The sequence below is a fragment of the Trichoderma reesei genome (assembly GCF_000167675.1).
Source record: "Trichoderma reesei QM6a unplaced genomic scaffold TRIREscaffold_18, whole genome shotgun sequence".
Classification (NCBI taxonomy): domain Eukaryota; kingdom Fungi; phylum Ascomycota; class Sordariomycetes; order Hypocreales; family Hypocreaceae; genus Trichoderma; species Trichoderma reesei.
The window spans coordinates 1-18,167 of NW_006711165.1; the positions used below are offsets into that span (position 1 = coordinate 1).

The 18,167-nt window shown below is 47.2% G+C and overlaps 5 protein-coding genes across 5 annotated transcripts; 1 reads left to right on the forward strand and 4 right to left on the reverse strand.

The window, feature by feature from the left end:
- Positions 1–4,340: 4,340 nt before the first annotated feature.
- On the forward strand, positions 4,341–5,225 carry TRIREDRAFT_123079 (uncharacterized protein; the record flags this gene model as incomplete). The annotated part of the gene is made up of 2 exons (XM_006967538.1): positions 4,341–4,550; positions 4,604–5,225. The coding sequence occupies exons 1-2, from the start codon at positions 4,390–4,392 to the stop codon at positions 5,223–5,225; spliced, it is 783 nt and encodes a 260-aa protein (XP_006967600.1). The 5' UTR covers positions 4,341–4,389.
- Positions 5,226–5,379: 154 nt separating this feature from the next.
- TRIREDRAFT_109905 (uncharacterized protein) lies at positions 5,380–6,720 on the reverse strand (the record flags this gene model as incomplete). Its single annotated transcript, XM_006967612.1, has 1 exon — positions 5,380–6,720. One exon carries the CDS (start codon positions 6,718–6,720, stop codon positions 5,380–5,382), a length of 1,341 nt encoding a protein of 446 aa, XP_006967674.1.
- A 7,034-nt stretch (positions 6,721–13,754) lies between these two features.
- Positions 13,755–14,375, reverse strand: TRIREDRAFT_109907 (uncharacterized protein; the record flags this gene model as incomplete). The annotated part of the gene is made up of 1 exon (XM_006967613.1): positions 13,755–14,375. One exon carries the CDS (start codon positions 14,373–14,375, stop codon positions 13,755–13,757), a length of 621 nt encoding a protein of 206 aa, XP_006967675.1.
- Positions 14,376–15,695: 1,320 nt separating this feature from the next.
- TRIREDRAFT_109908 (uncharacterized protein) lies at positions 15,696–17,051 on the reverse strand (the record flags this gene model as incomplete). Its single annotated transcript, XM_006967614.1, has 1 exon — positions 15,696–17,051. One exon carries the CDS (start codon positions 17,049–17,051, stop codon positions 15,696–15,698), a length of 1,356 nt encoding a protein of 451 aa, XP_006967676.1.
- Positions 17,052–17,412: 361 nt separating this feature from the next.
- On the reverse strand, positions 17,413–17,850 carry TRIREDRAFT_109909 (uncharacterized protein; the record flags this gene model as incomplete). Its single annotated transcript, XM_006967615.1, has 1 exon — positions 17,413–17,850. The coding sequence occupies one exon, from the start codon at positions 17,848–17,850 to the stop codon at positions 17,413–17,415; it is 438 nt and encodes a 145-aa protein (XP_006967677.1).
- Positions 17,851–18,167: the final 317 nt, after the last annotated feature.

An 18,167-nucleotide genomic window follows, 5' to 3' on the forward strand; every position in this document is an offset into this window, starting at 1 on the left:
AATGGGGGTTTGGCGGGGCATCGATTTTTTATTTATATATAATAATATAATAATTATAGCCTTAAAAATATTAATTATTTATAATATAATAATATAACTAAAAGGTTTATTTAAAATTAAAAAATTAAAAAATATAGCTATTTTTTTAAAACTAAAAGTTTATAAAAATTAAAAAAATAAAATAATTATACTTAGCTAAAGCATTTATATTAAGAAAGTTATTATTAAGTTTATCTTAATATTTTAAAATTTAGCTAAAATCTTATAGCTATTTAAAAAAATAATTTCTTATAATTAAAAATAATAAAAAGTTATTATATTAATAAAAAAATAGCTAAAATAAATTAAAAGCCTAAACTTTATTTTAATAAGTATAAGGCTTAATATTATATATATTACTTAAAAGCTTTATAAAGCTAATATTAATTTAATAAAATACTATAAGAAAATTTTAAAGCACCTTTTTTAATACCTTTAAGGTATAATTAACTTAAGGATTTAACTTAATAGTAAATATAATATTAAAGACCTTAATTTAAAGGTTTATATTAATATAGCTTTTATAAATAATTTAGCTAAAAGATTTAATATAATAAGTTATATTATATTAATTAATAATAAACTAATTTACTAAAAAAGTAAGAAATAAACTATTATTATTATAAGCTTAATTAAAGCTAAATTTATAAACCTTACTTTAGCTAAAATATTAGCTATTTAAATTAAAAAAATCCTTAATAATTTAAATATTAAAAACTAAAAGCTTATAATTTTATATATTAATTCTTAAAATATTAAAATTACTATTCTTAATTAATATAATATAGTATAAATAAGGTATATAAATATTTATTTTAAATAAATTATTAATAAAATAAAATAAAAAGACTTTAAAATATAGTAAATTAATATATAAAAAATAATTATAAATAGTTTAATAAAGCTACTTAAAAAAATTAAGTATATTAAATTTATAAAGCTTTTAAAAATAGTTAATACTATTTAATAGTAAAGATTTATTTTAAGTTTATATATTTATTTAATAGTAAAAGTAATTATAATAAGTATATTAACTTTATTACCTTAGCTATACTTTATTTTTTATTTTCTTTTTTTTATATTAATAAGAATTTAAACTATAATAAATTTATATTTAAAATAGTTTAAAAGTATTAAATTTATAATAAAAAATAATATAAGTCTTCTTATCCTTTATATTTTAAAATAAGCAGCTACTTTAACTAAATTTATATTTAAAAGACCTTTATTATAAAAGGTATTTTATTTATTAATTAAAATAAATTTATTTTTTATACTTTTAATACTTTAAGATATAAGTATTTTATTAAACCTTAATTATTATATTAATAATATTAATATATCTTTTATAAAAAAAGCATTTTATTTAATAAATAAAAAGCTATTTAAAAGCTTTTATTATTATATTAATAACTTATTTTTACTTATTTTTATTTTAATAATTTATTTTTATTTTAATTAAAAAAGCCTTATACTTTAATAAGTAAAAGTAACTTTTAAACTTTAATAACTAAAAAACCTTAATTTAATTTACTTACTTTTATTAATACTATTTCTTTTTAATTAAAAAAATAGCAGCTATTTTTTAAATTTATTTTATATTTTTTATATATAGTAAAATAGCCTATATTTTATAATTAATAAAATATTATTAATTTTTTAAGATATTATAATAGTATTATAATATATTAGTTTTAAAGGGGATATATTAAGTAGTCCCTACCTTAATAACTTAAGACTACCTTATAACACTACAGGCCTTAGGCCTATAATATATTTATAGCTATTTATTTATTTTCCTTTCTTTCTCTTTCTCTTTAGCTAGTCTTTTATAAAAGAAGAGAGTTTATAGTTGCCCTTTATTAAATAGTACAGTAACCACTATATAGGTCGAGATCCAGTGAGTGGTATTATTATGACTTTAATAGGTATTAGCTGTAGAGAGATTGAGCGTTCAATTTCTTACAATCAAGCCAATCGATAAGCGTATAGATAGCCATTGTCTTCTAAAAAGTCCATTGTGTCCTTATGATTGGAATTTCATCGAACCTTGACAACCTCATAGACGCAAGATGCAATAGTTACCGGGTAGCCCAGCCCAGAAGTATGTTGAGCAAAGCAGATGCTCCTCATGGAATACCTCTACCTGATATCACAAGCCTTTACTGGTATCTGCCGCACACTACACTAAACCTCCATCTACCATTTCGTTGAGGAGAGGGTCTACATCCACCAGCTGTTGAGAGTCTCACACCGTCGGCTTGTCGGAGCTATTTCTGTTACACCAACATGGCCAAAGATAGGTCCAACCCCCTCCTGTTACTATCACCAAGTTACACCAACTAGAGATACTACCCGTTCGGAAAAACGGCTGACCCAAGTCCCAGGATGGGGAAAGCCCTCTTCTCCCGAACCTGAGACACTTACCGATCGCCGAGGCGTGAGACATGTTATTTCCATCCTTCTGTGGGGGCCGAAGCGCTGCCATTCGCGAAAACGGAGAGCTGAATCCCCCTCGCATTGCATGCCTATGTAGCTCTGAGACTTCTACGGCCTCTTGCAACAGTCCGAAGAGCTGATATGCTGAGTATTTCGCCTTTGCTCTTATCTCCCACCACCTTGAACACTCAATATCGCCGCCTGCATGGTAGTATCAAGGCTGCTGAAAGGCTGGCTTCGTGTTACGCGCAGGCTTCCCTTCATAGTTTACATCAGAAATTCCTCATAGTGAGAGAGACTTGTCCCAGATACATTATAAATAAAGCTTCTGACAACAATGTCTGGAGACAAAACAATGTGTCAACACATCCCTGGGGTGCCGTTGCTAGCTCAAATCCCCCATAGCCCTTGTTTCCTCCCTTCAGTCAGCAGAGAGCTGCCGACGACTAAGATCCTGCAGGGAGGACAAAACGGCTCACTTTTGAATCACGTTCTATGCGTCGACTGCGTCCCATGTTTGTACGCCCGAAAATGTAGGCTGGGCAGGGAGAGCTGAGTAAAGTCTTGGAGCAGCTTGCCGTCGCTTAGCTGCATAATCGTTCCTCGTAATCGAGCCAAAAAGCTGATAGTACGCCGATTGATCGGTTCCGAGTCGGATCGCGGCATACAACAACAACTTTCGGGGCGACTGTTGGTGATCGAGATCGTCTAACATACATACGAAATTCCCGGGCCAATGGTTCGCGTCTTATTATTGCCCCAAGCATGGCCCGGTCGATTCGGAAGAATGCTTGCCATTAAGTGACTTACTGATATTACCTCGACTGCAACAGTAAATGGCCGTTTTCGAGGCCAAGGCTCGGCTCCTCTTCTCCCTGCCTACCACTGTTTTAGGTCGATCATCTACACCAATGGACACTTTGCGTCAGCTTCTTGTTGCCGCAGGCAATCTCTTCGCCCGGTATTGTATCTAACTGGGATGTCATAATGGACTTTGCAGAAACTCAAGAGAGCTCTCGTTTACTATACTACTTGTATGCTTGTATACCTAATGACAGGGGACAGATAGGGCCAAGCGCCAACAGAACCGTTGGGTGTCTCACAGGTCGCGTCATCTAACAGCCAAAGATAGATCAGAGGCACAGACTGTGGTATAAGCTGGACGTAGTACTGAGTGTTCGCCAAGAGCAAAATGGTCAATTGCGCCTTAGATAGATGACCGCGGGTATCACACACATGCCAAGTGTTACGTGTCCCTGGCCGTTTGTATGTGGTCGGGGTGCAAAAACGAAGTTGACTGCTTGTTCCATTGCCCACGCCCATGGTCCCCCATTCTCTGCGATATTCCAAATCAAAAGGATGCATTATGTGCCGACATGCGTCTGAGAGACAGTTGCCCGCTGCGAGGGGCCCAACGGCAACCCGAAGAATGACAAATTCGGGATCCCGAGTCCTTGGGTTGAACCATACAAATCGGAATAAAGAGGCGTAACCAGCCCCAACTGCAGCGAAGCAGGGCACAAGGCACAACACAAGGACAAACACAACATCTCAGACTTACTCCAAGCGAGAAGCCATTGGTCTACAACGGGTGTTTGGACCCCGGCAGGTGTGCGCTACTGCATCTTGTCTTGAGATTGACGGTGGATACGTTCAAAAAAAGAAACACTTGCAAATTGCAGGCATGAAACGGCGTGTCTTACCTTGGGCGGAGAGCGAGCTGCGAGGTGACGGAGAGACATGGCAGCTTCCGACGCGTGCAGGTCGATCTATTGTGCCTCTTGTGTTGTGCAGAGTTGTTGTGAAGTCTTTAAAGGGCACCGTCTTCCCCTCCAGTCTACATTGTCCTGATATCCTAGAGCGTGCCATTTGTGACATTGTGCTTCAACCTCCCTCAGTATTCATATCAATATGCTCCTCTTGGGCTCTCTTCTCTCATTTACGGCCCTTGCTACGGCAGCATGTGCCGCAAGGTTTCCAAAGCCACAAATCAAGCCCTGGGTGCCGCCTGGACCAGATGATTCTCGAGGACCGTGTCCTATGATCAACACTCTTGCCAATCATGGTTACCTGTAAGGACACCGTCAAACCACAGTGTCGAATTGCGTTGCTAACATGCCTCCAGACCTCATCATGGCCGCAACATCACCGCCTCAATGATTGAGCACGCCTTCACCTCATTCCTCAACGTCGAAGCAGGCTTCGCAGATGCCGCCAGAGACTTTGCCAAAGCTTTTGGCCATGACGTGTTCGACTTAGTCGACCTCAACACACCAGGCATAATACAGCATATAACGTCTCTCACGCGGGACGACTACACCCCCGAGCAGCCTCAGCTGAAAGCAGACCCTCTCCGAATAGAGAGTCTCCTCGCTGATAGCGACACTCCCTTCCTCACAGTCGACTCCATTGCAAAGACACGCTTGCGCCTCCTACAAGAGTCAGAGCCAAGAGTCCTTCCCGACAATCAAGTCACATTCACTCTTTTCGAGGCTGCAATGACGCTTACCATGATGGCTGATCACAGTCCCGATGCGGATCATGATCCCCCTCCCTCAGCATACCAAGGTCCCAAGGACCGTATCAGGATGTGGTTTGAGGAAGAGAGGTTTCCCACCGAGTTTGGCTGGAGACCATCGAAGAGAACGATCAAACTGGCCGATATGAGCCCTGCAATTGACGCGATTGTAAAGTCGATGGAGAAGCAGGATCAGAATGGCAAAGTTGCGCTCAAGTTTCACAGTTGATGATGGGTGCTCTTATTGCCCTTTGTCTGGACATTGATGTGGTTCCATGTATATAGTGACGATGGCGAAATCTATCACTGCATTCCTATCGAACAAGCTTCATCATTTTAACAGCAAACAGCGCTTGACGATGTTTATGCAGGCCGCTTGTGATCTATGCCTTCCACGGACTCATGTCATATGCCGCTTTCCATTTCTTCACCGTCTCCGTATCAAAGCTTACAAGAACCTCCAGGTCTCCATTCGGAAGTCTTGGAAACACCACCGGATACCGCTTTGCTTTGAACGACGGCAGTCGTACGGCCTCGCAGTGCCCGAGTTCAGCGCCCCAATCGAGCTCATAGACTCCTTGGTCGGCCCATGAGACGACGGCAACCCTCGGTGCCGGCTCTTGACAGAGCTTGAGATTTGTGACATCTTGTTGACTTGTCAGATGCTTGACGATGGCCTTCATCTTGTCCCCATCCATAAAATTGACGCTTTGGCGTACGGATGCCGCAACGTTTGCGATTGCGGGGAGAGAAAGTGTTTGTTCAGTTGCCGTGCCTATCGCAATGAGGTCGGCCCTCTTCGCATTCACCAGCGTCACTCCGAACGCTGCGCCAAGATAGTTCTTCGGCAACGGTGGATTGAAGCGACTGCGGCAATTGACAGCAATCCGCATCAAGCATGTCTCGTCCGCAACGTTGTCATTGGCAACTGCATCCTCAGAATGGACGATAGACCCCCAAATGATAGCAGTCAATATGTCGCTCGTCGAGACCCAAGTCGTCCCTTCAGGCAGGTGCTTGTTGACTTCGACTTTGAGACCTTTCAGGTACTGTGCAGAGTATCTGAAGAAGTGGGTTTCCAGATTCTGAGGCTTTGATGGCTGGCTAGCCGAGTTGCTGCTTTCTTCCTTGTGAAGGAGAAGTGGCGTATCAGCGGGAACATCATGAGATTGCCTGACGATAGCTGAGCGGTCAAGCCAGCTTGGATCAAACTGGATATCCTCAGAAGAACCCGTTCTGCAATATGACGCCCATATTTTCAGCAGCGAGCCGAACGCGGTGATGTCGGCCGTTGAGTGATGCATACTGACCCAGAGCAAACAGCCGCCGTTCACCAGCGACAAGACGGCGCGAAAGACTGGGCTCGGCGACGTGTTTGCGGGATTTATATTGGGCGAAGATAAGATCAGTCCATCGAAAAGCGAAGGCTTGAATCCGCCCGACTTGAGAGTGTTGTAGTCAACCGTCGTGAGGAGACTGTTGACGCGAAACAAATCGCTCAATGAGTCGCGTGGGAGGCTCAAGGCGACAGAACCCTTGGGATGGTCTCTGGACACTACCCTCGAGGCGAGATATGGGACATCTCTTAATGTTCCTGCGAGGCCATCGAGAAGCACCTGGGCTATTCGAGGGTTTGACGATGGGAAGCAGAGGATCTGGCTGACGTATGATCGTGGCATTATCCACTCAAGTGGAGAGAGTTGGCTCAACTCTTGACTTTCCATCGTTGCTGGAACTTCCGCCATAGTCTACTGAGACGAGCTGGTGCATGTAAGGTGTACAAATCGTGCTGGTTCCTGGAATTGCATAAGGTAGTCTGATAAGAGGCAGAAGTAATTTGAGATTCAGAAGCGACATTCAGATTAGTTAGTTGAATGATGATGATATCTCATTGTTTGTCAGCGATCGGCGGTTGTGTTAGCCCAAATATCTACCTACGTACCTTAGGTATCTATTCGCAACATCTGCCGACAGCTACTGCGTCTCAATCACTAAGGTACTGGTAGTAATGCGTAGTTTCACAACACAAACACAAAGGTAACTAGTAGGCCACCGTGCAGTAAGTGACATAAGGTCAACTTACGAGAGAAGCTCGTTTTGTACCTACCTTATAGGTAATTTCGTCGCAGCCTTTAAAAGGAGCCGCAGGCGCTCTACATAGGTAGCTCCCTGTCAACGGGAGTCGAAGTCCGAAACAGGAGATAAAGGGGCACGAAAGACAATAATTCGTCATATGTCCAGCGATTACAAGGAGGTGTATGAGCAGAGGGTTGATGCCATCTCATTATAATGTCCTCCTTCGCTTCGAAACTGTAACGATAACACCATAGCGATCACGCCCTTGTAGTATGCGTACTCCTCAAGCCAGATATATTTCCAAGTAAAAAGCCAAAAACAATGAGACTCAACAGAGAGAAGAGAATTTACTGGCCGAGGGATGAAGCGGGCGAAGAACAGCAGGCAACGTCCGTTCATTTGCCAAAACTTCCATTTCCATGGGTAACTGGTGGGAAGCCTACCTACGTATCTATCCGTGACCCTCTCGGTGTATCATGAATAAGCCTCGCGGTTCCGGTGTTCCAATAGTTCAGATATCCTTTTTCTGATGCCCGTCCACTCAGCAGGTATATACTCCACCATCTTCTCCGTGACCTTGATCTTACATTTCCCGTCGAGAAGACGTTCCATCAGCTCTTGCTGTTTTTGTTCACCGCTATATGAGTCCCCGATATTGTCAATGATGGCCTTGACCACCTCTTCTGTAATAAGAATTTGGCTCCCGAGCTTCAACTCGTCGAGCAGCAGACAGAATATGCCTTGGGCCTGAGACTCATTTGAAGCTGCCACTAGGACCAATTCTTCGGTAATTCGAATATGCTCTCGGCCCATTCGAGAAATCTTTCCCAATATCTCGACGGCATAACGGGGGTTCCCAGCTGCAGTCTTGAGCACTTCTTCAGTGATAGGGATGTTGTGTCTATGCCGGCGATGAAGCAGCCTCAGCACTTTCACGGGATTCGTGTGATTTGCAACTACAGCCTTGACCACTTCTTCCGTAATCTGAAGTTGGTCTCCATGCTGGTCAAGTAGCCTCTCTAGTACCGGGGCCGAAACATGTCTACTTCCGGCTGCAACCCTGAGCACTTCCTCAGTCACGTGAACCTGTTCTCCCCCTTCATCAAGAAACAGCTCTATTACCTTGTCGGCAAAGTTGCAATTCGCAGCTGCGGCCTTGAGCGATTCTTCAGTGATTTGAACCTCTCCTGGACGTTCCTTAAGAAGAAGCTGTATAACAACATCGGCGCAATTGGTATTTCCAGCTGCAGCCTTGACGACCTCTTCAGTGATCTGAACTTCTTCTGGACGCCTCTCAAGAAGCAGCTCCAGTATCCCAACGGCGCATTTGGAATGTTTGGCTGCAGCCTTGAGTACTTCTTCAGTGATATGAATCTCTTCTCCCCGCCGATCAAGAAATAGTCGGAGCAGTTCTTGTCCATTATTTGCGGCTGCGAGCTGGACAATCTTGTCTGTAATCTGGAACTCATCTCCTCGTCGGTCAAGGATCAGCTCCATCACGAGAACACCCATAGGGTGGGAGGCTGCGGCCTGGACAACGTCTTCTGTGATTTGGACCTGCGCCCCTCGCTTATTCAGAAGCATCTCAATGACTTCTCGCCCATTCTGGCTTTTGGCCGCGCTCACCAACGTTGCCTCGGTGATCTTGACCTGTGCTTGTCGCTGGTTCAGAAGCAGTGCCAACACCTTGGCTCCATGCCCGTTGGCCGCTGCAGCATTAACGAAATTGTCCGTAACCGCCACAATATTTCCATGCCGGCTTAGAAGTATTGCCATGACATTTTCGCTGGAATGTTCAGCAATCATACACGCCGCTTCCTCCGGGATACGAACCTCTGCCTTTGAGTGGCAGAGAAGCATCTCCAGGATGGACTCCGTATGCTCAGGATGAGAAAATAGGCTTCCGAGCAGTTCCATCGTAATGTGAATATGCCCCTCGAGCCGGCTAATGAGCAGTTTTATGACTTCCGCACCGAAGTTTTGGCAAATGACTGGTAACGCCGCCTCCGTGACGTGGATGGTCTCCTCTAGTTGCAGAAGCCTGGTCAAGGTCATACTCTTATGCGGGGTTGTGGATAGAGCCTTCGCTAGGTGATCGGTTATCTGGAGCGGTCTTCGGCTTCGCGTGTACCAGTGTTCAAGGAGGATTGGTGTGATGGCTTCGTTATCAGACCAGTTCATCGATGCAGCTTCGAGCGCTATCTCGATGCCATCCACTCCTGGGAGACCGTCTAGTAACGTGCTGATTATCTTGTATGATTTGCTGCAGTCGATCGTTCTTTCCGGCGTGCCATCCAGTATGTAGTAAATAGTGATGTAGCACCCGCATTCTGCAAGAAGCCTCACATCTTCCATTGTGACTTGTCTTTCCTCGGAGTCATCACCGAGAAACCTGATTTTGAAGCCAAACTGGGACTTGGGGGCCGACAATTTCACCAGGTTCCTGAATTCTGCTGTGACATAGACAACAACTCCCATGGCTTCTTGTGCCGCGTGGTGCTCCACAAGGAATTCAGCGCTCATGAACTCGCCAGTTACGAGTGCCCATTCCCAAGCCTCTTTTCCTTCAATAACAAGATCGACTGTTGCATTCAGCTTCACCAGTAGCTCTGCCGTTTGCCATCTATCGGCCTTCCGTCGTCGGATATTTGATAGCGCAGCGATGAGCGGCGAATGAGAGTTGTTGTCCAGAGCATCTATCCTAGCTCCTCGATTCACCAAGCACTCGATAGCATCATGTCGGCCATTGATGGCGGCGTGATGGAGTGGTGAACGGTGTTGTTCGTCCTCGGAGTATATACTCGCACGTCGATCGGTCAGCAACTTTTCAATGACTGCAACATGGCCTTGACCAGCAGCATATGAGAGTGGAGATCGCCGGGATGTGTCTTCGGTAGCGGGTGAAGCATTGGCCTCCATGAGCATGGTAACAATAGACACGTGGCCGTGTTCTGCAGCATAGCTCAATGCTGTTCGGCCATGATTGTCAACAGCTTCGACCACAGAACCAATCTCCAACACAGCTCGAACGAGCTCAAACCACCCTTCCTGACAGACGTAAGAGAGGACTGATCGGCCGCTCTTCTCTTCGACCGGAAACTGTGTCTCTTTGCCAATGTTGCTGATTGACCAGAGTGCTGCCTCTCTGTCACGCCTCAAGAGGGCGTCGAGGACCTGCTGTGCCGTTCGGCTTTCCCTGGGCCGTTTCTCGAGCGCCACATAGCGAGCTATGGCCTCATTTGCCGAATCTGACAATCCTGAGCCTCTTTGCATGCCCATCCAGGCAATTCCTTGTCTACCAAAAGCAGGCCATTTCTCTGAACAAAGAGCATAGCGGTAAAGTTCACCCAGCTCAATCATTACAGTATCCAGGGGCTCGCCCGATCCGGACACGACGCCCCAAACCCATCGAAGAACCCTTTCTGCTTCTCTGAAGCCATTACTTTTTCTGAGCTCTACCGCGGTGCGGTAAGCAGTCGGAACAGCCTCCACGGCACGTGGAAGGAGGCGATTGCTCTGTAAGGCTGGAATGATGACGAGGAATGCATCTTGTTTCGATCCTAAGCCGCTCGCCTCGAAACAATCCGTCAATTTGGTGATGAGTCGGTGCTCCAATCGCATCGTATTCTCCTCTCTTGTGACTGTCGTTGTCGCTTTCTCGAGCTCAAAGTATGCTGCAATGGTGCACAGGAAAGATTGATATATGTCTTGAGCACATAGCGTAGGGATGTGGTTCGACTTGATCCTGATGGCTCCAACCGTAGCACAATCGGTGTTAACGATGCCGTGCCAACCAAAGAGTCGCTGATACGGTTCTGATTTGCCAAACAAAACACCCGTCTCTGATGAGTCGCCCCCATTGACCGCTGTCAGTTGACCGCCATTCCAATCCTTCCAGATCGTTGCTGCGTTTGTTCCCGTAGTGTCCGGATCACTCGATGACAGTTTCTTCATCGCAAGTGTTGACAGTATCATGTTATAGCCCTCGCTCCAGATTTGGAGTTCCGCCCAAGCCTGCTGCACTTTGCTTTCAGTCCCTGCCGCTACAATCCTGTAGACTGGTATGTCTGAGGCTGTCGATGTTCTGAATCCGAAGGCCTCTCCCTCTGTAAGCGGATCCGAGACGATGGACCATGACCACAGACCAATGATGGCCTCGAGAAGGTTCTGGTCCACGGTCCAGACAGTATCCTCCGCCCTCAGCGGAATATCCATGCGCTGGTAACTTGGAACCTGGCGAGGCATGTTGCCCAATTTCTCCATCGCAACATGAAGAGACCAAGGGATGCTCTTCATGCTGCCGAAATCCGCCTTCTCCTTGGCATGAGAAATGAATATCGATATACTTTCTTCAATCGCTTTTCTGAGTTGTTGAGCCTGCAACCGTCCACTGACGAGATCGTCGCCCCAGGTATTGGAGAGTTTTGAGTCGGCGTTCGCTGATTGTCCAGTAAGCTCGGCAAGCCTCAGCCGATATTCAAATGCTTTGTTGCCCAGCCTTTCCGATGGCAGTTCTGTAGCTTGAGCAGGAACTTTCGAAACAATTCTCCAAAAGCACCTTGGCTCATCCGGCCCTTTTCCTATCTGCAGAGCGAGCCAGTCCAGTTCATGGCTGCTTACTTCGTCGGGGCGATCACGCAGGACATTTGCGTCGGTGCTTAGACGTTGCGTCCTCAGCAATGCTCGTATAATGCTCATGATGATGGTGACTGCGAGTTGCAAGAGAGAAACGATCGAGTGCATCGCTCTCAAGCCAACAAACTGAAAGGCAAAGCCCAGGGTGGTGATTGACGTAGCGATCAGGACCGAGATCTCCTCCGATGGTCGTTTCAAACTCTGGTAGAAAACCCTCCAGCTTCGGCTCGTCGTTGAGACTTGCGACCCAGAACTCAGACTCGATGACGTTGGTGACTTCCAAGATGTGATATAACTATTTGTAGATTTGGAAGTGAGAAAAGGATCAAAAGTCTGATCCCCAACCACCTGGTTCCCGGGCTGTACAACGTAAAGCATGGGGCTCGGCGATGCCTTCTGGTCGGCTTTGCGCTCAAACACCCTTTCTTTTGTGCTATCATTGACCAAGGCAGCACAGAGATACATGCCGTAACAGACACATATTGTTCCGGCGAGTATGAAGGGGAAAGCCCAAGGATCGATGGTACTCTCGTTCTTCTGCCACTTGAGTTTGTATTGGACAATCCCAGCCAACACAATGACAGATGACTGCGCGAGAAACCCAAAAAGAGCTGCCATTGCGTATACAAATGAAGAGCGCTTCACGATGCCTATGTTGAGGGACAGGTTGGGGTTTGGGGCAAAGCTGTCAAACGCATCAATGGTGAATGAGGAAGTGCTTTTTGCTTCATTGTCAAAATGATACTGCCCCTTTTCTTGCCACCTTGTGTCATTCCGTATGGACTTCTGATAGTATTCCCGAGATATGTTGATGCCAAACTCGCGCTTGTCGCCGGATTCATTCGCCTCAAGGACCGGATCATAGACAATCTCCAAAATCTTTGGCCGTCCAAAGACTCTGACAATGGCACCGTTATGGTAAAGCTCGCAGACGTCTCGACTCGTAGAAGAGCACAGTTCCGCTTCGGCAATGCCTCCTCCCTCTTGTGCGCGGCCAATGAATGCTCTCAGTGAAGGGCCTCCGCAGACTCGAATGGCGGAGACGACTCCGGTGAGGATTCCGAGCGGTGCCATGGCAAAGATGAAGTTGTCCAGTATGGTTGTTGACTCGCTGAGGAATTGCTTGGTTGCTTGTTCGCCGAACAGCGCAATCAGCGGCGTGAGGTCCGTGGCCAAGTTGTTGGTGAAGTCGTCCCACCATGATGCCGTGACGGGCGTAGCCAAGCAGGCTACCAGAAGAAAGTGCAAGTGAATCTTGCTGTATTCCACCATGTCTGTGAATATCCTGTCCAGCTAAGTCAAGACTCTGACTCTGAACTGTTCAGTCATTCAGCAAAGCATGAGGTTGAAGACAGTTGATCTGGCAGGATGAAGAAATAGCCTGAGAATTCGCCACTCAGCATTTGCTTGTAGGGATACGGATGCCATGGATATTGGTGTGATGCCAAGATGCGGCTGCTTGTGATGTGGGGAGTCAGGGTTACTGTTTTCATCCACAGCCTGCATATACACGCCTGCGACGAAGGGGTATTGTGACATGCTTGCAGACGTGGCAATGGGTCATAGGTCGCTAGAGCATTACTGACAGCTAGCAGAAGCCTTTCAATTGGTTTCTGCAGCTTTTCAGCTGCCATGGCATATGTTGCTGCGCTGAACGTGGGGACAGGCAGGATGAACATGGGGTATCTGCAAGATTGATTCGACAGCCTGGAACCCCAGCAAAGCCACATGGGGGAGCCTGAAGTCTGAAAATGGCGGAAATGGGTCTCGATGCAGCGCTTGCAGTCAGATTCAGTTTAGTTAACAGAGTCTCTCATGTCGGCGATAAGCCGTGTCAATTGCTTGCAGGTGACGCTGAATCCATGAGAACGACGAAGATATACTATCGAGAAAGGCATCCATGTCATCAATTGTTCATCATGAAGCGTTTATATACAGATACTCAGCAGGAGCTTTAAGACTTCATCGCTCAGTTCAAGCGCATGAACAAGTCCTCCAACGATATACATGAAACTTCTTCTCCCATCAGCCAACGCACTGCAGGCGTTTACTGACGAGTCCAGAAGGCAACATCCGACCAAGTGATGCTCATGGGACCAGTACCGCTATCAGTAGTATAAGCACCAAACTTGTCGTAGAAGCTTCCGCCGGGGGCGTTGTCATCCCGGAACGCCAACTGGCCGTTGACATAGACCCGGTAGCTGTGAATATCCGCATTGTGAACCGTGTTGATGGTGACGCTCGAACCAACGTTGGCAACGCCCGTCGCCAGCGTGGCGCCGCCCTCGACGCTGTACAGACGACCGCCGGTGTCGACAGCAAGGATGAAGTAAGGGCCCGCGTCGCCGTTGAACGTCTGCTTGATGGCGATGCGGCTGCCGCCCATGGAGTTGATCTTGAAGGTGCCGGCGAACTGGTGGACGCCGGAGCTGTAGTCGTTGTTGTAGCGGCGCTCGGCGCGGAGGTGGCCGTTGGAGCAGCCGGAGCCGGAGGTGCTGCCGTTGGGGCTCGTGGGGATGGTGAAGGTGGTGCCGCTGACGCTGCCGCCGGCGCACGTCTGCGTCTGGAAGCCCGGGTTCACCGAGACCCAGTTGCCGCTCTCGAGGGGAGTCGCGGCGAAGACGGCCGAGGCGGCCGAGAGGGTGGCGAGGAGGGTCTTGATGAGCATCTTGACGGTGGTTGGAGGTGGATTTGCTGGTGGTGAGGATAAAGGGGGAATTAGGATAACATCATGTCGATCCGGACGGTCTTATATATACGAATTCTACCTATAGATAAATACCTACCTACATGATGAATGGGTCTATGTACTGTACTGTACGTCAGGACGACATGAGTAGCTACGCAATCATCAATATCCATTTCGAACGAGGCAGCGGAGCAGATGGAATATTCCACCTATGACAACCGCCAGCCTCCTCGTGCCGTCGTTTGAGACTTTACAAGTCGGGAAGGTCTTAAACATGAGCCCCTGACAAGGCTAGCGCTGGTCGGCCTGTGTAAGTGCCGTCGATCCGCCTTTTTCTCCAGCAGAAACACGTGTAGAATTCCGGTCGAAGCATCGAATACCCATGGTCTTGTTCGGGACACGAGCTGGGGAAGGCGGAGCGGTGGTGATTGGTGGAAGAAACCAGGCAGGGCGTTCAAGGCATTCACCTAAAGACTCACCTGCTGGATCTGGAGGCTGTATTATCACAGATTCTTGCGTCTTTGCCAAGGTGAGAAGCCTAAAGCTGGCCTTGCAGGGATGGTTAGTTGCAGCTACTATTTGAGGACTCCCGTCTCTGCGAGGTCCCGCCAGTAGACAAGGGGCTGTTCGCCAAATTGCCAAGAAGGGAGAGACTGGATCCAGCATCTTTACGGGCCTGAGAGGTTTATCAACGTCCCGTAATAGCCGTAAAGTCAGGAGGTGATGGTGATGATTCCATATACTAGATGGGCTCCTATGATGAATGCTGATGCAAGCTGTTTAAAAGTCAGCAGTTCGTCCAAGGATGAGCATGAGCCAATCAAGTGCATTGCCTTCTCTGTTTCCATTTCACCTGCCTTGGCGTTTCTACTGAGGGCATAGGTCTTACACGAGCGCCTCGTAAGATGGCGCGGTCAGACACAATTGCATGCCAAGTTCAAGATACAAAAACAATAGCAGGTATACACAGTGGCATCCTATCAGAACGAACAGCCTTTGGTCATTTCTAGAGAGAATTCAACTTGCATAGTACCCTGTATATCGACTGTTCTTACTGAATGCAAGGAGTTACATGAACAGTGAGTGAAGCTGAAGGATTCAGGCCGCGACTCGACTCGCATCTGCTTGTCAGCATCCTACGTTATACCCTTTCTCGACAAGTAATACCAACTCTGAACATGTGTAAATGAATCCACCACTAGCAATTCAGATTCCTTCAGCCTCGCATCCAGCGTGATCACTCAAACAAACAAGCCACCTCTCGACTAGTCATCCCTAATCCACACAAACAACGTCAACTCAATCACATCGCACACTTCGGCTCTGCGTCTCTCCCAGAGTCTGAAACAAAGAGCTGATCTGCTCCTGGTAGGTATTCCGCATTCGCTCCATCTTCTCCTTCGTCTCCCTCAGCTCCTCTTCCAGCTCCCGGTTCCTCTTCTTCAACGACTCCTCCCGTCGTGACGAAGGCGGTGGCGACATCATCACCACGTCCTTTGCCGGCCGCTTGGTCGGGGTAACGAATTGGATTGGGGTGAAAGTACGCGTAGTCGGGCTGATGGGCGTGAACAAGCTGCGACTCCAGATCTGAGGCGTCGTCGGCGGTATCGCTTTAGCAGTCGGCGTCTGCGGCTCTGGAGTCTGAGAATCCGCATCGTCCTGGCTTCCAGCGACGGAACCGGCCAGCGCTCTCTTCAACTGCCCGTATTCAATGGCTCTCTTGTGAGCAACCGAGTTTGTGTGTTGCCCATAGGCGCCCCTGTTGAGGAAACAGTGCTCGAACCTGGGACATTCGGGTTCGTCGCAGGTCAGATTGATCTGGGCCAGCTTCAGGCGAATGTCTGCCGTTGGTGAAGAAGGATTCGACTCGGCAGATCGCGGATGCAAATGCTGGACAGTGGTGATGTGATGGTAAAAGCTCTGGCTTGTCTTGAGCTTTTCCCCGAAATAGGTGCAGTGATGAGCCGTGCAGCGAAATTCTCGTGCGGCTTCTTGTTCAAGTGTGATATTGGCAATCGATTTTCCCGATTCTCGAAGGCTCTCGGAATATCTGACGGCGTGGACGTGGCCGTGAGATTCGATGTGTCTGATATACTCGGCCTCTTTGTGAAAGGTGTGTTGGTACCGTCGACACGATGGTTCAGGGCAAATTTGGTCTTCATCATCCGATGAGTCTCCCTCACTAGATTCGCCTTCCATGATAGTGAGAACTTCCGCGTAGTTGATCCGTTTGGCTGAACCGGGGCTTTGGAGTGCCTCCTCGGGAAACAGATGTTCGTGTCCCGGAGTGTTTAGTGCGTGGGAGACAAACTCGGCCTGGTTAGCGAAGAGGATGCCTTTCATGACGCATCCCTCTTCAATACAGACCCAGTTGAAGTGGCCGCTGATCTTGAGGTGTCTCTTGAGCGCTGGCTTTGCCGCAAAATTTGCGCCGCAGTCCGAGCAAAGGTACGGAGGGCTGTGCCACTCCTCGTCGTGAACTTGACACTCTTCGACCGTTTCAAACGTGAACCCATCGCAACCTAGATGCGGGCAAGCAAAGAGTTTGTCCCCCTCGCCTTCCGGAGCAGGGCCGTCGATGAGGTAGTCCTTGAGCGCGAGGTCAACGGGGGTGTGCGCAGGTTCGTTGACAACGTCGTTGGCGAGGTTCTCCATCGTCGCCTTTTGGCGAGCTCAAAAGCTCGATATGATGCAAGTAAGCGAGGACTCGGGGCCCGTGATAGCCGCAAACAAAAGCAAGAAGCCGCTCGATGCTGAAGATGTTGAGGCCAAGGTTAAACATTGCGCCCTGCGATTCTCCGGTTCCTAATGGCTGTGGTGGAGTGAAAAGAGAGTCGCAATGTGAGTTGAAGGTGAGGTGAGAGCGCGGTGAATAGAAAGGTCAGACTTTTCCTGTTTGCTCACAATCAGACTTACAATCAACCAGTTTCCTCACTCCATTTTATTCAATAGATTCATACACAAGACACCTAGGTACATCTGCAAACCACTGAATGTATGTACAATATCATCTCAATCAGCCCAACGTCTGCCCCGTCTCCCTGCTCAACCTGCTCAGAAACTCAGCCGTATACGCCTTATCCAGAAACTCCACAATCTCATCAACCCTCTCACCATCCTCATTCACCGTAACCACAAAGAAATACTCGTTCCCATACGGCCCGACATCCGTCTCCGCCGTGCTAGTCAAATGCATCACCACCCTCCTCACTTCCACATCCACCACCATCGGCGTCGTGTCCACGAGCTGCATACGAAGGTTGCGGATGACGGGAATCACGCCCGCGAGGAATTCGCCGAATTCTTGATTGTTTCTGGGGGGATTCTTGCCGGGCAGGACGTGGTGCTTGCAGGATGGGCTGCGGATGGAGAGGATGTCGGGGACGGTCCACTTGTTGTAGGCGGCGATGAAGGCGTTTGCCGTGGCGATGAGCTGCGATCGACTGGGCGGCATTGTGATGGGTTCTTGAGCCTTGGAAGCCTTGTCAAGAGTTGATACACCATCAGTCAGAATGGCCGTGTTTACGTCCAGTTATATAGGTATCTTCATGTACTAGAAACATGAACCATCCATCATCATCATCATCTCCAACCATCACAGCTTACAAACGCCTCAACCACTTCCATTCCAATTCCGCCCCTTCACCCCTTCTGGCTATAAATCCTCCCAAATCCCAGCATAATTGGCTACAAATGCCGTTACATCTCCACCAAGCCCGTCCGCTTCCGCTGCTATTCCACCGTCAGCTCCGCTAGCTCGCCGCCTCTTTA